Source organism: Orcinus orca, chromosome 2 (genome assembly GCF_937001465.1).
Source record: "Orcinus orca chromosome 2, mOrcOrc1.1, whole genome shotgun sequence".
Taxonomy (NCBI): Eukaryota; Metazoa; Chordata; class Mammalia; order Artiodactyla; family Delphinidae; genus Orcinus; species Orcinus orca.
This window is the reverse complement of record NC_064560.1, coordinates 89,708,003-89,728,707: the sequence shown is the minus strand read 5'-3', so window position 1 is coordinate 89,728,707 and position 20,705 is coordinate 89,708,003. Positions and strand designations below refer to the sequence as shown.

Genomic DNA, 20,705 nt, shown 5'->3' with positions numbered 1-20,705 from the left:
TGCACCTGGTCTTCCTTCAAGGTAGTGCTGACTGTTGCTAGGTTACTGGATTCTTTTCTTGAGTGGTCATTAGTTTATAACAGTCTCCCAAACTCCCTTCCTCCCTGTCTTTAAGCCCCTAGTGGGATTTCTAAACTATTTAATTATCCTTCTCTATCCCTCTCATTTCCACCTTTTGACTATTATGAATAATTGCTTACACCAGCAATTATTATGAATAATTGCTTACACCATAAAGATGCATATTTACGATGAAACATAACTATATTATATTTTGCTACATAGTTCCAGATAGTAATGCATAGGACCTAAAAACTATAATAAAAAGCAAAAGTATAAACAAACCACAAAAACAAAAAAATCACTTTAAGTTCAAAGGATGCATCATTAAATAAGCATTTGCTGAAGGCCTGGGATGAGCCAGGCACACACCCTGCGTTTCCAACCATCTCAGGAGGGTCCTCCCCAGTTGGGGCGGATGGGGGTGCAGGGGAGACAAGGCCCAGGCGGGTAGCTTTGCCTGCAGGCAGATGTGGATGGCGCTGCAGGAGAGGTACAGGCAAGGTCTTGGGGCCTTCGGAGGCAGGGGCAGAACCCGTCCGTGGGGCTCTGAGGAGGTGGCAGATCTGGGGAGTAGGTGAGGCACGGACTATGGTAAACTCCTAGCTCCGCTCGCTCTTTGCGGAACCCAGCTAGTATTTTTCAGTGTCTTGGGCCTGCCCTGAGGGCTTTGGGTTCCTCTAGTTTACATTACTCACAGCTTATTAAACAGTCTGAATCCTGCATTTAAGCAGCCCTGTTGCTCTGATTCAGAGTGCCTCGGATTTACCTGGTCTGGTCCTTTGGTGTGTCTTAGGGCAGCCACGCTCCAGTCAGCCTTGTGGAAGTGCTGCATCTCTTTGGGTGATCTGGAGCACAGAGCTTGATGGACTCGGACCCGGGATCACACTGTCTGTCCAGGTGTAGCACCTGATGCAGGGAGAGGGAGCAGCCCCAGCTCTCCCGGAGCTGTGTGACCTTGGGGAAGTTACTCCACCCCTCTGATCCTCTTGTGCAACGTGAGGGCATTGGGTGACCTCTATGGCCCTTTCCAGCTGCTGTAATTTTATAATTGCCCTATTATGATTTAAGTACCTCCCTCTATCACTCTCGGAGTGAATGACTCAGCCGTCTGAGAGTTTCACTATTGTTTTTAAGGAAGCCTGGTTATTTTGCCATCACCAGCAAGGGTATGTCCCTTAGGTAAACAATCTGACAGTCTTGATCCAGCTGGAGTTAGGCTGACACTCACTGGAGTTCTTCACGCTGTATCCTTTCAGTGAAGCAGCTCGGACACCGGCTGGCCAGAGGCATCCGGAGCCATGTCAGAACTTTGAGCGAGGCCTGGTGACAGGGACCGGCTGTCACCCACCAGTCTTCCCAGCTCGGCTTCAAGATGCTAAGCCTGAAGCTCCCCAGGCTGTTCAGCATAGAACAGGTGCCCCAGGTACGTGCTGTTGTTCCGGTGGTTGAGTTCCAGGCTGGGACTAGGGCTTGGCCTCTGCAACATGGCGACTGCTATGTCTTCAACCAGTCTGCTCTGTGTACACCCACTCTCTTCAAGGAGCCCCTCCCAGACTCCCTTTGGGGAATTCGACCTCCTGTTTCCCTCACCTACACCAAACCTGGAAACGGAAGTGATCCTAAAACCGTTTAAGTTGTAGCCCTTCCCAGTGACATCTGTATTTTTTCCCGAAGCAGAGTCATTATTGAGACTACTGATTCAAGCTACGGAGGTGAAGCTAGCAGCCCTTGTCTGAGTGAGAATTTTTTAAGGACGCTCCTGTGGGTGCTTGAAAGCAGGCCAGGGGCAGAGTCACCTCAGAGTGTGGCTTTGTGGTTGTTCTCATCCTTTGCAGGAGGCCCAGGCCAGGTGTGTGTTGAGGCGATGAAGAGAGTTATTGTTCCGCCTGTGCCTGGGTGCTCAAGGGCAGCTACCCCAAAACACCGGGGATGCATTGATAATCTGCGTTTTTCATAAGCCTTAGGCGAGGTCATGCTGCTTGTGAGCTGCGCCAGTGGTGCACCTCCTCCTTCCCTTGCAAAGTAAACGTCATCTCATTACACCCTTGTTTCGGTGTTATGTTTCCTTCCTCTTTGAACAAGAATAACTGTTGTTTCATGGATGTTTCATCTGGAGGATGTCAGGGAGGGAGGGGAGATCTCCTTTCCACCCAGCCGACCGCCAAGCCCTTATGACTTTCCCCAGAAAAATAAATCCCAAATGATCTCAGCATCATGAATGGAAGGTTAAGAGGAGACAAACCACAAAACCCTCTTCCTGAAAGCCTGCGCGGCTAGGTGATGCCAGCAAGATGGCATCGGGGGAAAATCAGAAGGATGCGGAGCTGTTGAAGGGCAGAGATGAGGATGCGGCAGGTAACAGACACACTGGAAATGAGACCAGGTTCCCACAATGCTGTTGGGCAGGTGGCCCACCTCTGTTCTCACAAGGCTGTAGACATCTCTTCCTGGTGCACTGCCCCGGTTGGTCCTACTCACGGAGAACTAGTGGCTGTGATTAGCGGGGACACGGTGATCTTTTGATTCATTCACTCGTGACATTTTTATTGACTGCCTACTATGTGCAAGGTGTTACTCTGTGCGGGGCCCAGAGGAGAATCACATACAAATCCTGGCCTTAAGGGGCTCTGTGTTGGCTGGGAAGATTTAAAATTGTTCAGGAGCACTTCCGTTGCAAAGTGGATTAGGGTGTGTGCTCAGAGAGGGACAGATGGGTTCAGAAGAGGGATTGGTCACTTCCATCATGGGGGAGGAGGGAATCAGGGATGTCTCCACAAAGGGGGCGATCTGTAAGATTGGGTTTGAGGATGGGTAGAATTTGGGGGGGTGGGGAGAGCACTCCAAGTGAAGAAATGGCATGAGTAAAGGCCTGGAGCTGGGAAATCAGGGGGCAGGTGTGGGAACTCTTGGGGTGGGGATTATGGGTATCTGCTCGGATATCTCTCTGGGAGTTTTGGTCAAGGTTGGGTTCAGAGACTGTGTCCAGGAAAGAAGTGAAGGAGAGAGAATGGTCTCACTGGGGACCTTGGGTAAACTGCTAGGATTCTGAATGTATGGGGGTTCTGAGGGTGCGGACCGGACCGCCCCTGAGGGCTGAAGATTAATGTGTCTTCTCTGTCCGGTTTTTCATAAATGATGGAGATGACAATTTTCTCTTTAGTAAAATGGCACCAGTCAGAGGCAGAGAACCAACGTCACACGTCACATCCGTTTACTTCAGAACCTTCCTTGGGCTCCTGGGTTTCCCAGCATCACGCCCAAGTTTCATGCGGCCACAGAGGAAACACAGTGGCTCTGTCTGCCCGGAGGGTAGTTTTATTTGAGGATTTAGTGGGGGAGGGGGAAAGGCATTTTTAAAATATTCAAACAGATGCAAACATATTAAGGAGTAAATGCATAATTTTCATGAGTATTTAAAATAGGAGGCTTCATAGAAATATTAAGTTTACTTTTGGTGGGCTCTGTGGGTTCCAGTACTTGGTCTGCAGAATGACCTTGGGCAGAGTGCCCTTAGTCTCCCTACCTCAGTTTCTGCATCTGTAAAATGGGGTGGTGCTAGAATCTCTTCCTCGGGTAATGGTAAAGATTAAATGAGGTAACCTATGGGAAGTGCCTGGCGTATGGTGAAGTCAGTAATGTTGGCCGTTATTATTATTATCAGCTCTCCTGTGCACTCCGCACTTGGAGGGGGTGGAGTGTGTTGGGAGGAGATGTTAAGCAGCCCCTCTCACAGACTCCCACCCCAGCTCCCTGCCTGGTATTCACAGGCCCAACCCCTACCCACCTCCCCCACTGTTTTTCATCTGTAAACCCTCTTCTCCAGCCACACTGGTACTCTCTCTAGACTTCCCACCATATTGGACATTCACTTCTCTTGACCTCTGTTTGAAGAAGGGTTACCTCCCCTGCCCCTCCATCCACCTTTCTGGCCTCCTTCTCCGTGGAGCTGCAGGTGCCCTCTCCCTTCCCTGAGCCCCTTCAGCTGTTGGTTGGCACCTCTGCAGGCTGCCCTATACGGCCACCTCTCCCTTCGTATATCAACCAGCTGTGTGGCCTGGGCCACTTCCCTACCCTCTCTGAGCCTCACCCATCAGAGGAGAGTGGGGCACCGCCTCTTGGCATCCTCAGGGTTCTAATTCTGGTACGTTCCTCCTAATGGACTACTCACAGGAAAGGACAGTTCTCCCTTCCCGTAGAAGGTAGGACTTGGGTACATACCTCACAATTTCAAGTCTCCCTGTGTCTAATAACAGACCTGGGTACCTTAGGGAGTTGTGAAAGATGTGAACAAACAGCTCAAGGAGTGGAATAAATATCTAGGTGTTGACTCCTACACAGACCCAACCTAGAGACAAGCAGGGAAGTCTAGACAGCAAGTTAATATGGAACATGGCATGACACTTGGCCAGGAAACAAGAGTATTTTGTGTCAAATTGAGAATCTTTTGTTAGCGGTAGCCTTGGCCCCCAGGCTACAGGTAAACTCACCGTATTGTCCTGGAAGCGTTCATTTAGGGACACAGGCAGGAAGATTCCAGAGGTGCTACAAAGCATTTCCCAGCCTGGCACTGGAGCTCTGCCGCTTACTGTGGGAATTTGGACAAGACGTGTAACCTCTCCAAGCCTCAGTTTCCTTATCTGTGAAATGGAGATAGTATCTGCCTCACAGAGCTATTGTGAAGATCCAAGAAAAATGAAATAGAGTAGTGGGATAATTATGAAGGAACAGAAGCAGAGCCAGACCGGTGGCTGGGGGTGGTGTTGGGTAGGTGGGCTTGGGCACCTGAAACAGGAAGCCATCTCAATAGGCAACTGGTTTCTCCAGCCGAGAATTTCTCACAGAGGGCGCTTGGATCACCACCACGAGAATACCTGGGAGCTTACGAAAGGGAGTCATGATTGCAGGCTCTTTGTATTGTTCTTGATTTTAATCTAAATGAATGCTTTCAACATTTCATCATTTAATATAATGTTAGCTCTTTCTGTGTGTATGGGTGTGTGTGTGTGTGTGTGTGTGTGTGTGTATGTGTATAAATAACCTTTATCAGGTTAAGAATATTCCTTTCTATCCCTAGTTTCCTAGGATTTTTTTTCCCCTCTAATCAGTAATAAATTTTTTTCTACCAGTGTATCTTTTGAGATGGCCATATATGATTCATTTAAGTTATTAACGTGGTGAATTACATTGATTGATTTACTAATGTTAAACCAACCTTGCATTTATTTATTCATTTTATTTATTCTTTTTATTTATTTATTTATTTTGGCCGCACCGCGCAGCATGCGGGATCTTAATTCCCTGACCAGGGATCAAACCTGTGCCCCCTGCAGTGGAAGTGTGGAGTCTTAACCACTGGACCGCCAGGAAAGTCCCCAACCTTGCATTTAAATATTACTTGGTCATGATGGAGTATCTTTTTAATCTATTGCTGAAATCAGCTGATAGTTTGTCTAGGATCCTTAAATCTATTTATTGAATTAGCCTGAAATTTTTCCTTCTTATACTGCCCTCCCCTGGATTGGGGATTAAGATGGTGCCAACCACAAATGAGTTGGAGAGTGTTGCCTATTTATTCTATGGAAAATATATGTAATTTTTTTTTTTTTGCGGTACGCGGGCCTCTCATTGTTGTGGCCTCTCCCGTTGCGGAGCACAGGCTCCGGACGCGCAGGCTCAGCGGCCATGGCTCACGGGCCCAACCGCTCCGCGGCATGTGGGATCCTCCCGGATCGGGGCACGAACCCGTGTCCCCTGCATCAGCAGGCGGACTCTCAACCACTGCGCCACCAGGGAAGCCCAATATATGTAATATTTGTATAATATTAGAATTATACATTCCTGACAGCTTGGTAGAATTTACCTGGAAAATTGTCTGAGCAGGGCCACCATGTTGCCCACCCGAGGGAGCATCGTTTATCTCTTAGTCTATGTGAGTGACAGACTGTGGAATTGTGCGAGGAGCCACTCGATGCTACAGCTGCATTTTCTCTGTAGAAAGTTCTTTTTGTAACAGTTTTGTTGAAATATAATTCACATACCATAAAATTCTCCCTTTAAGAGTATATAGCTCAGTGGGTTTTAGTATGTTGACACACACAAAGTATGTTGGACAAAACCATCGCCAAATTGAATTTTAGAACATCGTTAACACCGCAGAAAGAAACTCTGTACCAATTAGCAGACATTTCCCACTGCCCCCACTCGCAGGCCTATGGCAACCACTAATTTACTTTGTCTCTACGGATTTGCCTCTTCTGAATATTTCATATAAATGGGGTCATGCAGTAGGTGGCCTTTTGTGAATGCCTTCTTTCACTTAGCATAGTGTTCTCAAGGTTCATCTGTGCTGTAGCATGGATTAGTACTTCAGTTGTTTTTATGGCTGAATAATATTCCATTTATGGATATACCAGTTTGTTTATTCATTCTTCAATTGATGGACACTTAACTTGTTTCCAATTTTTGGTTATTATGAGTAATGCTATGAACATTTGTGTACAAGTTTTTTTTTTTTTTTTTTGCGGTTCGTGGGCCTCTCACTGTTGTGGCCTCTCCCGTTGCGGAGCACAGGCTCCGGACGTGCAGGCTCAGCGGCCATGGCTCAGGGGCCCAGCCGCTCCGTGGCATGTGGGATCTTCCCAGACCGGGGCTCGAACCCATGTCCCCTGCATCGGCAGGCGGACTCTCAACCACTGCTCCACCAGGGAAGCCCTGTGTACAAGTTTTTGTGTGGCCATATTTTCAATTCCCCTAGGTACACACCTAGGAGTAGAATTGCTGGGTCACATGGTAACTGTATGCTTAACTTTTATTTTTATTGTGGCAAAATATACTTAACATAAAATTTACCATCTTAACCATTTCAAAGTGCACAGTTCTGTGGTATTAAATACATTTACCTTGTTTGGCAACCATCACCACCATTCATCTCCATTCTTTTTATCTTGAAAAACTGAAACTCTGTACCCATTAAATAAGAACTCCCCATTTTCCCCTACCCCAGCCTCTGACAACCACCATTAATACTTTTTGTCTTTATGATTTGACTACTTTAAGTACTTCATATAAGTGGAATTATATAATATTTGTCTTTTTGTGACTTTTATTTATTTTACCTAGCATAATGTCTTCAAGGTTTATCCATATTATAGCATATACCAGAATTTCCTTCATTTAAAAAGGCTGAATAATATTCCACTGTATGTACATACCACATTTTGCTTATCCATTCATCCATCAATAAGTACTAGGTTGCTTGTATGTTTTAGCTATTGTGAATAATGCTGCTATGAACATAGGTGTAGAGATATCCCTTCAAGACCCTGCTTTCAGTCCTTTTGGGTATGTACCCAGAAGTGTAATTGCTGGATCATTTGGCCATTAAAAAAAAATTGTTTTTTGAAGAACCACCCTGTTGCTTTCCACAGTGGCTGTACCATTTTACATTCCCACCAACAGTGCACAAGTGTTCCAGTTTCTCCACATCTTCATCAACACTTGTTTTCTGTTTTGTTTTTTTTTATAGTAGCCATCCTAATGGATATGAGGTGATATCTCATTGTAGTTTTGATTTGAATTTCCCTGAAGATTAGTTATGTTGAGCATCTTTTCGTGTGCTTATTGGCCATTTGTATATCTTCTTCGGAGAAATGTCTACTCAAGTCTTTGGCCAATTTTTAAGTTGGGTCATTTTTCTTTCTTTCTTTTTTTTTTTTGGGTCATTTGTCTTTTTGTTGTTGAGTGGTAAGTGTTCTTTATATATTTTTGATACAAGTCCCTTATCAGATACATGGTTTGAAAATGTTTTCTACCATTCTGTGTGTTGCATTTTCATGTTATTGATGGTATCCTTGGAAGCACAAAAGTTTTAAAATTTAATATTTTCTATTATTTTTCTTTTGTTGCTTGTGCTTTTGATGTTATAGCAAAAAAAACCTTTGGCTGATCCAAGGTCATGAAGATTTACTCCTATATTTTCTTCTAAGAGTTTTATCCCTAAAATTTAAGTCTATGATCCATTTTTTTTTGCGTTAGTTATTGCATGTGATGTGAAATAGGGGTCAAGCTTTATTCTTTTCTTTTTTTCATGTGGGTATCAAGCAGTCCCAGCACCATTTATTGGAAAGACTATTCATTATTTTTTCATTGAATTATCTTGACACCTTTATTGAAAATTGATTGACTATAAATGTGAGGGTTTATTCCTGGATTCTCAGTTCTATTCCATTGATCTGTTTGTCTCTTCTTATGTCAGTACCACCTTGTCTTGATTACTGTGCTTTGTAATGAGTTTTGAAATTGGGAAGTGTAAGTCCTTTAACCTTGATCTTCTTTTTCAAGATTGTTTGGCTGTTCAGGGTCCCTTGCATTTCCTTATGAATTTTAAGATCTATTTGTCAATTTCTGCAAACAGACAGACCAACAAAAAAACCAGGCAGGATTCTGAGAGAGATTGTACTGAATCTGTTGATCAGTTTGGGGGGCATTACCATCTTAATTATATTAAGTAAATTAAACCCATGAATATGGGCTGTCTTTTCATTTGTCTAGTTATTCTTTAATTTCTTTCAGTGATGTTTTGTAGTTTTCAGTATACAAGTCTTGCACCATTAAAATGATTTGTTAAATTTATTTCTAAGTATTTTATTGTTTTTGATACTGTTGTAAGTGGAATTGTTTTCTTAAATTCATTTCAGATTGTTATTGCTAGAATATAGAAAACTGAGTTTTGTATATTTATCTTATATCCTGCATGCTTGCTGAACTCATTTATTCTAATAGTATTTTAGTGGTTCCTTTAGGAATTCCTGTATGTAAGATCATGTCATCTGCAAATAGAGATAGTTTTGCTTCTTCCTTTTAATCTAGTTGCTTTTTATTTCTTTTTCTTGTCCAGTTGACCTAGCTAGAATCTCCACTACAATGCTGCATGGAAGTGGTGAGAGCAGACATCCTGATCATAGGGGAAAAGCATTCCATTAAGTATGTTAGCTGTGGGTTTCTCATAGATGGCCTTTGTTGGTTTAAAGAAGTTCTATTACTATTTTGTTGAGTATTCTCTTATCATGAAAGGGTATTGGATCTTGTGACATGCTTTTTCTGTGTCTATTGACATGAATATGTCATTTTTGTTTTTCTGTTCTCTTCTTGGTTAATCTTGTCAGTTTGTCTTTTTTAAAAAAAAAATTGAAAAGAAGATGATTTGGGCTTTGTGGAGCCTCTCTATTATGTATTTTATATCTCTAATGTCTTTTTGTTATTTTTATTATTTTCTTTCTACCCTGGGTTTATTTTGCTGTTACTGCTCTAACTTCGTAAGTTAATCACTCTACCATTGTAATGTAAGCAATTAAATATATATATATTTCTCTCTAAGTATTGCTTTAACTGCAGTCTGCATATGCAGTTCTAATTAATTTCTAACTTCCATTTTGATTTTTTATGCAACTTAACGATTGCTCAAGGTATCCATAATTGAAATGTGTTAAAAATCTTTCCTAATGGTGTCAGATTTGTGAATTACTCCTTGTAGGTAAGTCAATTTTTCCTTTATATATTTTGAGCCTGTGTTTTTTAGGTCCATCCAAGTTTGTAATTGTATCTTACCGGTGAAGTAAAGTTCTTATTATTTCTAAAAAGTGATTCTCTTGGGGCTTCCCTGGTGGCGCAGTGGTTGAGAGTCCGCCTGCCGATGCAGGGGACCCGGGTTCGTGCCCCGGTCCGGGAAGATCCCGCATGCCGTGGAGCGGCTGGGCCCGTGACCCATGGCCGCTGAGCCTGTGCGTCCGGAGCCTGTGCTCCGCAACGGGAGAGGCCACAACAGTGAGAGGCCCGCGTACCACAAAAAAAAAAAAAAAAAAAGTGATTCTCTTTATATCTAGTAATGCTTTTTGTCTTAGCATCTGTCTGATAGTTGTACAGTGACTCCAGTTTTGTTGTTTTCGTTATGTGTCTGGTTGATTTCTTTCCTTACTTTGACTTGTAATCTCTCCCAGTCCTTATATTTTAGTTGTGTCTCATGTAAATGGCACATAGTTGGATTTCATCTAGATTGACAATATTTATCATTTAAAGGGACGGTTTAGTCTGTTTATATTTATAATGAGTATTGAAATATTTGCATTTATTTTGATCATCTTATGTGCTTTCTATTTGTCCTGTTTTCTCTGTTGCCCTTCCCTTCCTGCGCTCTTTGAATTGAGTTTTACATTCTTCTTTTCTTTTTCCTTTTGAACATGCTGTTTTCTCCTGCCCTTGTTTTATAATTAATATGCTAGAAATATTCTCTGAATTCATCAGCTTAATGGTTACTTCAGCTGTCTTTACATGAATAACTGTAGGAAGCAGGAAGGGCTAGGCTATGCTGAGTTTAAACATTACCCCAGATAGCTCAGTGACTTAACAGAGCAAAGGTTTATTTCACCCTCACATTACATAGCTAAGTGGTCAGTGAGGAATTGTGAAGGGCCCAGGCAGATGGAAGGTCTGCCACCTCATAGCTGCTCCATCTGGAACATGTGGCCTTCTAGATCGCCACAGAAGGGGAAGAGAGAGAGGTGTCTTAGGTTGGGTTTCCCAGAAACAGGCTCTGAGACAAAGATGTACATGCAAGAAGTTCATGAGGGAGTGTTCTCAGGAACACCTGTAAGGAAGTGGGGGAAGCAGGCTTGGATAGAAGGAGAAGTTGCATCAGAGGCCTCTGCTGACCACCCAGGGAGCTCTGGAGTGGGGTTGACCCTTCAGAGTTGTCCCCAATGAGAAAAGAAGGCCAGGACTTTGTATCCATCCTTAGTGGGTATGTGCTGCCCCTGTACAGTGAGCATAATGTGGTCAAGGTAGCAGCCTTCGGCCAAAAGTGATTCCCAGAGAGGGATAGTGGCTCAGTTCTGAAAAGGGGAAGAGTTGCATCCCCAGTCCATCATGACGTCTCCTACAAGAAGGCATTGTTCTTCAACTTCCCTGGCCTGGAATTAACTTTAACCAGAAATAGTCAACATGGCCCCAACCTAACGACAAGACAGTCTGAGAAATGTAAGAAAGCACATGTGATACTTGGTGAGCACCAACTGTCTCTACCATGCCTCACTTAACTTCTTGGATCTGAGGACTGGTGACTTGCAACAGTTCTAGACATTTACCAGTTAACTCTTCAAATATCACATCAGAACCATTATATTTTTTCCTTCTAGAGAAATATTCGTTATGTCTCTTGTTTGCTTTTTCACATCTTCTGTCTCTTAATCTCTCTGGACCGCATCCTGGATACTTTCTTTGGATCTACTTTCAGTTGACTAATTTCCTTGTCAGCTTGGTCTAGTCTGCTCTTTATCCTTTCAGTGACTTTTAATTTCAATTATTATTTTTTTTAATTTCTAAAAGTTATATTAGGTTCTTTTCAAATCTGCTTGCTTATTGTTCATATTTTTAAGCTCTTTCTTTAAACATATTGAACACAGTTATTTTACATTTCAGTATCTGTTCTTTGATCTCTCTTTCTGCTATCTCCTATTTTTTGCTGTTTCTCATTCATGGCATTTTGTTTCTGGGTGTGTGCATGCTTTTTTTTGTTTTTATTTTTTTATTTTTTAACATCTTTATTGGAGTATAATGCATGCTTGTTTTAACGTAGAAATCCTTCAGAGAGGATTTGCATTTGTTTCGTTGCTTACCGGAGGCAACTACAAAATTTTGACCTCTCTCTATTTGTAACCACTTAAAATTTTCCACTTGAGAGTTCTTGGACCGCAGTGCTAGTGTGGATCTGGACCACAAACCCCTGTGAAGATGAACTGATGGTTCTGAATTCTTGAGAGAGATTTTTTTTTCAGGGAGACAACTTTTGTAATTGTATTGTTCTGTCTGGTAAGATTTATTTTACATTCACTTATCTTGAAACTCCTGGCTTTATTGATGAGTTCTCCTAATAGATTCCCTGCCTTTGATGGGCCTTGGATTTCATCTCTCATTTGCAAATGCTGGCAGCAGAAACTCTGATGGTGAAAGCAGCGTACCTCCCAGGGTTCCTGGTTTCCCTTTGTTTTGAGGGTTTTGTGACTTCCTTGCTTTTGTGCCATCTTGCTGATAGATTTATCCAGCGTAGAATGCAGGCTTCATCCAGCATTTTAATTGTTTTCGTTGGAAGGATCCTTCATGACATCTAATCGACCATCATTCTGCCAGAACCAGATGTTCCCCAGCTATTCTTCCAGGTCCTTCCTGCATCACATGGGTCCAGTGATCCCTTCCTTCTGAAAACTTGCGTAACATCTAGTATATCCATGAAATGTTTGTAGCAATCCTTGGTTCCACCAGGCTGGGTGCAGTGAAGCATCCTGGGCTTTTCCATCTAACAAACTAGGAGTTGCATTTTGGTTCTGCTATTTCTTATGAAATAGCAGATGAAGCTCCATCTCACCGAGCTTCAGTTTCCTTATCTGTAAAATGGGCTTGACAATCCCTACCTTTCAGTGCTCTCACGATGAGCAAATAAAATCGGGTCTGCCCCTGCCATGTGCTGGATCTGAATCAGGAGAACAAATAGAGGCCACAGACCATATGCCTAAATATGTAAAAGTCACAAATGAAGCTCATAGTTATATAAATTCTACCTTGACAAATATTCCTTCATAATGACAAAAAACAATATGTAAATCTCCGATTTTTGTATAGCTAACGCCAGCAAAATGTCAAAGACAGCTAAACTTAATTATTATCGCACATGTTTGGATATAATGTTGATGGATTAGTGATGTTTAGATGGGCATAACATACATAATTCATACATTTACATGTTTATTCTATAAAATTTATTTTTCTTGCCTTCATTTCAGCAAAATTTTGAGATGTTGTAATCAACATGATCACATAATTTGTGTTCTGTTAACAGTGATGTCAAAATAGACCATTATTCTTGAATCACTGTCGTTCTTAGATTTTTTTTTAAATTTTAATTAATTGCATTTGGGAGAAACTTCTGTTGAGTTTTTATTCAGTTCTGCTGAGGCAGAGCAACTGGAATTATCAAAAAATATTCTTAAAGCCGCATTTAGAATCAGGAATGAGTATAAAATTTACATACCAAGTTCAGACATTGTAATGAGGTTTCGTATGATGGAATTAAGTGGGAAAATTATTAAATACTTTAATTTCATATGGCTCGCCATCTTTTATGTTGCTGTTTTCACTTTCTTAAAACAATATCTAGATCCATATAGTACTTACTTGATGTTTCTTTTTCCAAGAAAAAAATAGAAAGAAAACAAAATAGCATGTTGCTCAGTCAAAATTACACCTCAGTCTGCAATGGCCAGAAAAGTAATTTCTGTGGGAATCAGTTTCAGGATGGTTTGTACGTGAATCTTCTCTTTCACAGTCCACAGACATTTTTGTTTCCTTATTTGAAGTTGATTTTATTGGAATATCATTTTTGTTGCATATTTCATGTGTGGCTTCTTTAGTTTAGAAAAGTCCTAGACATATTTAAAATAATAAATACGCATTTTTAATCCCTTTAAAAGTGAAATAGCCAAACTAGATTTTTTTTTGTAGGCTTTTGCTAACAGCATCCCATAACATATATCTGTGGACAGCTCAGGTTCAAACCAAAGATGGGATTTGCTCTGTATTTGAGGACCTTCTGTTGTTTCACTGATTTCTTTCAGTCATCTTGCATCTTACCTAAATTTTACCTAAGTGTTTAATGCTATTTATTTGGCATTCCCACTGCAAGAATAAGAGTAGTTTGTGGTCAAATTTGATATGTGTTTCAGGAAGATATCCCATATTGGGGAAGTTTCTGTGGATGTCATATATAATCTTTGAATTGTTCCAAAGGAAGGCATCAAGTCTCCTAGTAAGAAATTGAAATCATGTGCTGCCATCTCCAGCTCTAAGAATGCTTTTGGATTTTTGGACAAATCCTGACCTTGTATTAGTTTTCTGTTGTTGCCATAACAAATTACCACAAATCTGGTGGCTTAAAAAAGAAGATAAATTGATTACCTTACAGTTCTGTAGGTTAGAAATCTCACAGGGGTCTCACTAGGCTAAAATCAAAGTGTCGATGGAGGCTCTCTGGGGAGAACCTGTTGCCTTTTCCAGCTTCTGGCAGCCACCTACAGTCCTTGGCTCCTGGCCCACTCCCTCCATCTGCAGAGCCAGCAGTGTTGCATCTCTCGACCCTTCTTCACAGTCACATCCCCTTCTACCTCTCCCTTCCACTTTTAAAGGTTTTTTTAAAAAAATTTATTTATGTTATCTATTTATTTTTGGCTGCGTTGGGTCTTCGTTGCTGTGCGCGGGCTTTCTCTAGTTGCGGTGAGCGGGGGCTACTCTTCGTTGCGGTGCGCGGGCTTCTTATTGCGGTGGCTTCTCTTGTTGCGGAGCACGGGCTCTAGGCACGCCGGCTTCAGTAGCTGTGGCTCGCGGGCTCTAGAGTGCAGGCTTAGTAGTTGTGGCACACGGGCTTAGTTGCTCCGCGGCATGTGGGGTCTTCCCGGACCAGGGCTCGAACCTGTGTCCCCGCATTGGCAGATGGATTCTTAACCACTGCACCACCAGGGAAGTCCTCTCCCTTCCGCTTTTAAGAACCTCGTGATTACATTAGGCCTACCTGGATAATCAAGATAATCTCCCTATTTTAATGTTAGCTGATTAGCAACTTTAATACCATCCCGTGACCTTAATTCCCCTTTGCCGTGTAACCTAACATATATACAGGTTCTGGCGATTAGGACATGGACATCCTTGAGAGGCAATTATTTTGCCTACCACAGACTCTCAAATCATGTTACCACAAGCTTGCCCATGGCAGATTTTTAAATCAATGCCTAAATTCTAAGATTCTTTTTCTAGTTCTTAAATCAAAGACTGTATTATTATAATAAAGTAAAACTGATGGAATGCTCCATTGTTTCAACTTCGTCACTTTCTTCTTCTGCAGATCAACACTCCGTATAATGTTCGTCATTCAGTGGGGCGTCTCACCCTGGTACACCTACCCGTACTGAGTAACATTTACTTTTTAAAAACATCCTATGTGTCTTTGTTTTTTTCACTTTATTGCTCATTAAAGTACTAATATCCTTCAGATCCTCCATCCTAGATACAGTGATCATTTGCTTCACTACTTTGTATCCATCTTACATGTTCGGCCAGAAGAAGTTTACCATCATGTATAAATATTGTCCTGCATGTATGGAAAGCATCGTTATGCTGGACTGAATATTAGACACTTATTTTTTAAAGAACATCACCCCAGTGTTCTAAATTGACCTTTATCTGTAATTGCTTAATACCAACAATGGTTGGCTATTAATTCCGCCAACTTACAGTTCTAGTAATTGCATGTGGGTTGTATAGCAGTGATGTTTTATGTGTTTTAGATTGAGAACCTAAGTGTTCTCTTTTACCAGGACCAAGCATGGTCCGTCCTGCATGAGACCGTGGCTTGGTGTCCGACCCAGTGTCAGGCACGTGGCAGATACTCACTAAATGACTGGTTATACTCGATACAGCAATTTGTGGCCTGCTCTCTTCCTCCCCATTCTATCCATGCCTCTGCCTACCAGCACCTCACCAGACTCCTCGCTGGTCTCTCACTGTCCCCTCCCTTGCTTTTCATGCCTGTGCCTTTGGGTTCATCTTAACATACCTAAAGGGCACCTCCTCTTCTGTGATGAACTACAGATTCTGGACAGGGAGGTGACAGCATGATGCTGAGGCAGGAGCCTGGGCTGGGAAGCCGGAGATAGCTGCAGAATTAGCATGTGCTGGGAGTGTGTTGGAAATGAAGATTCACCCCGGCCCCACCGAACTGCAGTAAGATCCTTAGGTGATCTGCGGACACCTGCAGAAGAAAGTTGGAGAGGCACTGGCTTAGAGACTTTGTCCCCCAACCTCACCACTTGCACTTTGTATGAGCTCAAGCTGCCGTAAAAAGTACCACAGACGGGGTGGCTTAAACAACAGCAATTTATTTTCTCACAGTTCTGGAGGCTGGAAGTCCGAGATCAAGGTGCCGGCAGGGTTGGCTTCTTCTGAGGCTTCTCCTCAGCTTGCAGAGGGCCACCTTCTTGCTGTGTCCTCACATGGTCATCCCTCTGTGCACGCGCATCCCTGGTGTCTCCCTCTGTGTCCAAATTTCCTTTTCTCGTGAGGGACACCAGTTAGATTAGATTAACTGTCTTGTTTTGACTTAGTCACCTCTTTAAAGACTATCTCCAAGTACAGTTATATTCAGAAGTGCTGGAGTTAGGGCTTCAACATATAAATTTTGTGGGAGATGCAATTCAGAACAATGACATCACTTTAAAGAAGAAGCAACTAAGGTTCAGAGAAGTGTGTGACGGTCCACAATGACACTGCAGGCTGAGAGGTGAGAGCTTCATCTCCGACAAGCCCTCTGGAGTGGCAGGGAGGATAGTGTGAGAGACCAGGACACGGAGTCTGATGTCTCAGCTTTGCTCCCACTACTTCTGTGATCCTCGATAAATGCCTTAACATCCACAGACCTTAGTTTCCTTTTCTGTGAAATGGGGACAGTAAAAGGCTGTCCCTCACTCGGCCGTGAGGATTCAGTGAGATCTAGATGGGAAATGCAGATTACCATGCCAAGGCCGGTGGCCTGCTGACCCCGCTCTGACAGCCTCTGTGCTTTGCCTGCCATCAAAATCCTCTCTTATTTACTGCTAGCCAGAATGCCTGATTATTTTCCCCAGGTGATTTGCAGTGTAATAGCTGGAAAGACCAAGGGTTTAAAATGGTCACAGTGGAATTTCAGGCATCAGCTGGCAGGGGCACAGGGCTGTTCTTGAAAGCCGGGTTTGTGACAGGCAGTAAGAGAAAAACCCGCTGACGTGCCCTTGCCCTTCCACCTGGCTGCCTGGGGGTTCTCGCTCCTAAATTATAGGCCACGCGCAATTTGATTTCGTTTCATTCTAAATTGCCCAGCCTGCAACCTGGGAGGAAATCAATTCTGCTGTGCAAATATGCCAGCGCCTGCTAACTTTGGGCCGCTTACAGATGAGGCCCAGTTACGGAGTATTAAGGCAATGACCACAGTTTGCCTTTGGGGGGTCAAACTAGGCACGAATGCAAAATTGTTTTCAAGTGTTTTGCTGTTCAGATTTATGTAGCATGCATCCTGTAAGGATCTATTCTATGCAAAGTGCTTTGCTAAGGCTGGAGCCGGACAATGGAGAGAACGTGTCTCCCTTCCTGTGCTTGGAGGGGCTCAGAGGCAGAATCACTCTTCTGAGACAGAGGGGCTCCCTTTCTTTTATCCATCCTTTATCCATCTGTCATTTTTTTTTTTTTTTTGGAGGGGCTGCTTAAAATCCTACCCCCATGTCTGGCGTCAGGATAGCCGGTCAGAGGAAAGCAGGTTCTTTTAATCTGCGCCCAACCCTGGCCTTGGTGGTAAGGCATTCTCCCCAGGTCTGGGGCTAGATTCTTCAGTGTGGTCAAGTTGTCTAGTTTGTGGACTTCCCAGCTCCTCTGTTCCCCTCTGGCTTTTGACTCTATCAGCATCCTCTCTTGCCTCCCAGAATGCAGGGTCCAAAGAGAGAAGGACAGTAGTCATATCCTGAGTCACCGTGGACAAAATGTGGGAGACTCCCCCCTGCTCTGGGTCCTGTCCATCCACCGTCCAGCTGTGGCTGTCACTGCATCTGAGCTGTCCTGCAGCCCCGCCCTGCTTCCTCCCTGTGTGTCACCCTCACATGCCCAGGGCTCCGTAGGCCCCTTGTCGTAAGATCTCCTTCTATACGGGATCTGCTGAACTTATTCACATGAAGCAGTGAATAATTAATAACAATTGCTCCTTTCTGGAGTCCTTGCATTTTAACAAGAGGCCAGTGCTTTAATAAAAAAAAAAAGAGGGCTTCCCTGGTGGTGCAGTCGTTGAGAATCCGCCTGCCAATGCAGGGGATATAGGTTCGAGCCCTGGTCCGGGAAGATCCCATATACTGCAGAGCAGCTAAGCCCGTGCGCCACAACTACTGAGCCTGCGCTCTAGAGCCTGCGACCACAACTACTGAAGCCCACTTGCCACAACTACTGAGTCCGCGCGCCTAGAGCCCATGCTCCGCAATGAGAAGCCACCACAATGAGAAGCCCGCGCACTGCAACGAAGAGTAGCCCCCGCTCACCAAAACTAGAGAAAGCCCGCGCGCAGCAGCAAAGACCCAACACAGACAAAAATAAAATAAATAAATTTATTTAAAAAAATTTTTTTTAAGGAAGAAAGCAGTAAACATAACAGGTAGAATGATAGGCCTGTAGTTTCTGCTGGAGGGCCTTACGCGTGCCTGCCAAGCACGCGCCATCGTCCTCGCTTGAATCAAAGGCTGAAGGCCATGAGCCCGTTTGCCGCCTTGTCAGCAACCCTGGTGGGTGGGCAGCTGCAAGCCGACATGCCTGCTGCCCATTAGAGAAGCTTGTCCACTGAAAACCGGGGATGTCAGCAGAAATGCACAGTGAATCAAAAACTGGAACAAATCACTTTAATTAGCTAAAACCCAAACCTAATTCAAACAGTATTTCTTCACTGGACCATGAACCAACTTCATTCTCCCCCTGTCCCTAGTTGACTAGTTTCACCCAGAATTGAACCAAGATGGGAATGTGCTCACCGTCTGGTGAGCAAAGGCCCCCCATTTCATAGGTGTGGACACTGAGTCCTGAGAGTTGTGGCCCAGCTCAAGGTCATAGGGCACTTAATGGGCCCAGATTTGACTCTTTACTCTGATATCCCCTTACTAATTTCTCCACTATTCCATGAGACCTGTTGACTCAGAACCTCAAGAGATAGTCCAAGTTATGCCATACATTGTGTATTCTTTTAAAAAATTTTAAAAAAATTTTTGGCTGCGTTTGGTCTTTGTTGCTGTGCACGGGCTTTCTCTAGTTGTGTTCAGCAGGGGCTACTCTTCCTTGCGGTGCACAGGCTTCTCATTGCACTGGCTTGTCTTTGTCGCGGAGCACAGGCTCTAGGCGTGCAGGCTTCAGTAGTTGTGGCTTGTGGGCTCAGTAGTCGTGGCTCACGGGCTGTAGAGCGCAGGCTCAGTAGTTGTGGCGCACGGGTTTAGTTGCTCCGCGGCATGGGGGATCTTCCCAGACCAGGGCTCAAACCCGTGTCCCCTTCATTGGCAGGTGGATTCTTAACCACTGTGCCACCAGGGAAGTCCCTACATTGTCTATTCTTGTGGTTTTTGTTTTGTTTTTGATTATTTATTTATTATTTTTTAAACCATTTTTAAAAATTGAAGTATAGTTAATTTACAGTGTTGTGTTAGTTTCAGGTGTACAGCAAAGTGATTCAGTTATTATCATATATATTCTTTTTCGGATTCTTTTCCATTATAGGTCATTACAAATATTGTGTATTTTTGAATCAAGATCCTCTCTTAAATTAAGAAGTTGGTAACCCAGATGGGAAATGGGTGGTTAGGTAGGAATTCTCCCAGCCTTCCACTCCTCCCACAGCCCTAGAAAATCAGAGGGAAACCTTTAAAATTGACTGTGATTCAATTTACATTACGATTACTAATATTGTCATTGTCATTATTTGCCTCAGTTAATCTACTCATTTTTACTTACCTCTCAAAGTTATAACAACATTCGGCTAAGTCAGTGGTTCTTAACTGGGGGAGATTTTGCCCCCAGGGACATTGGCAATTTCGGGAGACATTTTTGGTTGTCACATTACTGCTAAACAATGCCTAGGACAGCTCCACCCCCAGCACAAAGAATTGTCTGGCCCCAAATGTCAACAGGGTCGAGATTGAGAAACCCTGATCTGATCAACACAAAAGGGAGAGAAAATCTCCTGCAAATCCTGCTAGTTCAACAAATAAAACTGTTTCCTTTTCTGTGTTTCTCCCAGTCTCCACCCCACTATGTGTACTTAAAATTTCTATAGTTCTGTCATCATGGCAGGAATACAGTTGACATCCCACTTTTTTTCACTTAATATCGCATCCTGAGCTTTTGTCCCTCATGCCTCATCGTCTCCATAATTACCATTTTTAATGGATGTGATGCAGTCCTCCAAGCAGGTTGACACCCCCTATTTTACCTGACCCGTCCAAGTTCTCATCCGGGATGGTTACTGAGAGCCTTGCCAGGCGGGCTGCGTGGGGTGGGGAGCTTGCGTGGGCCTGCTGTGACCAGACTTCTCCTCCACCTGCAGCGCAGGCTGATGCCATCATAGTTTTCATCGTCAACAGGCCTTTATGAAGCACCTTGGTGAATATATCCTGGCCCCGGCGGGGAGGGATCTTCCACAGAGATCATCCCACCAGCCCCTGACATCCAAGGCTTATTGGCTCAAACAGGCAGCATATATGTCAACCAACCACGAAGGCATCCGAAGACTGGGCTGTAGGCCCCCGGCACAGGGTGCAAAGGCAGATTCTTAGGCAATATTCATGACAGGAGTAAGTGCATCTGGAATGCAAAGACAGGCTGGATTCCCACAGGGAGTCAGGGCCTTGAATCCTCTCCTCCCCCTGACTGCAGGCTTCTGGAAGGACGTGGGAGTTTAGAAGCGATGGGAGGGAGGCAGGGGCAGGACTCGGGGTCAAGTGTTCCAGGCTCCAGTGTACAAGTGCACAGCCTGGGAGAAAGCTAGAGACTACCGG

At 43.7% G+C, this 20,705-nt stretch overlaps 1 protein-coding gene across 5 annotated transcripts in view; it reads left to right on the top strand.

The window, feature by feature from the left end:
- Window positions 1-20,705, top strand: part of PAQR5 (progestin and adipoQ receptor family member 5) — a 90,309-nt gene that overhangs the window by 43,348 nt on the left and 26,256 nt on the right. For 3 of the 5 annotated variants that reach the window (XM_004276242.3, XM_049706960.1, XM_049706961.1), the window contains exon 2: window positions 1,320-1,486. The exons of 1 other annotated variant lie outside the window; for it this stretch is intronic. In XM_004276242.3, coding sequence (XP_004276290.1) covers window positions 1,436-1,486 — 51 coding nt within the window. In that variant the 5' untranslated portion in view covers window positions 1,320-1,435. Of the gene's footprint in view, window positions 1-1,319; window positions 1,487-15,750; window positions 15,883-20,705 lie in introns of all 5 variants that reach the window. One more of the 5 variants, XM_049706959.1, reaches the window with a different exon arrangement.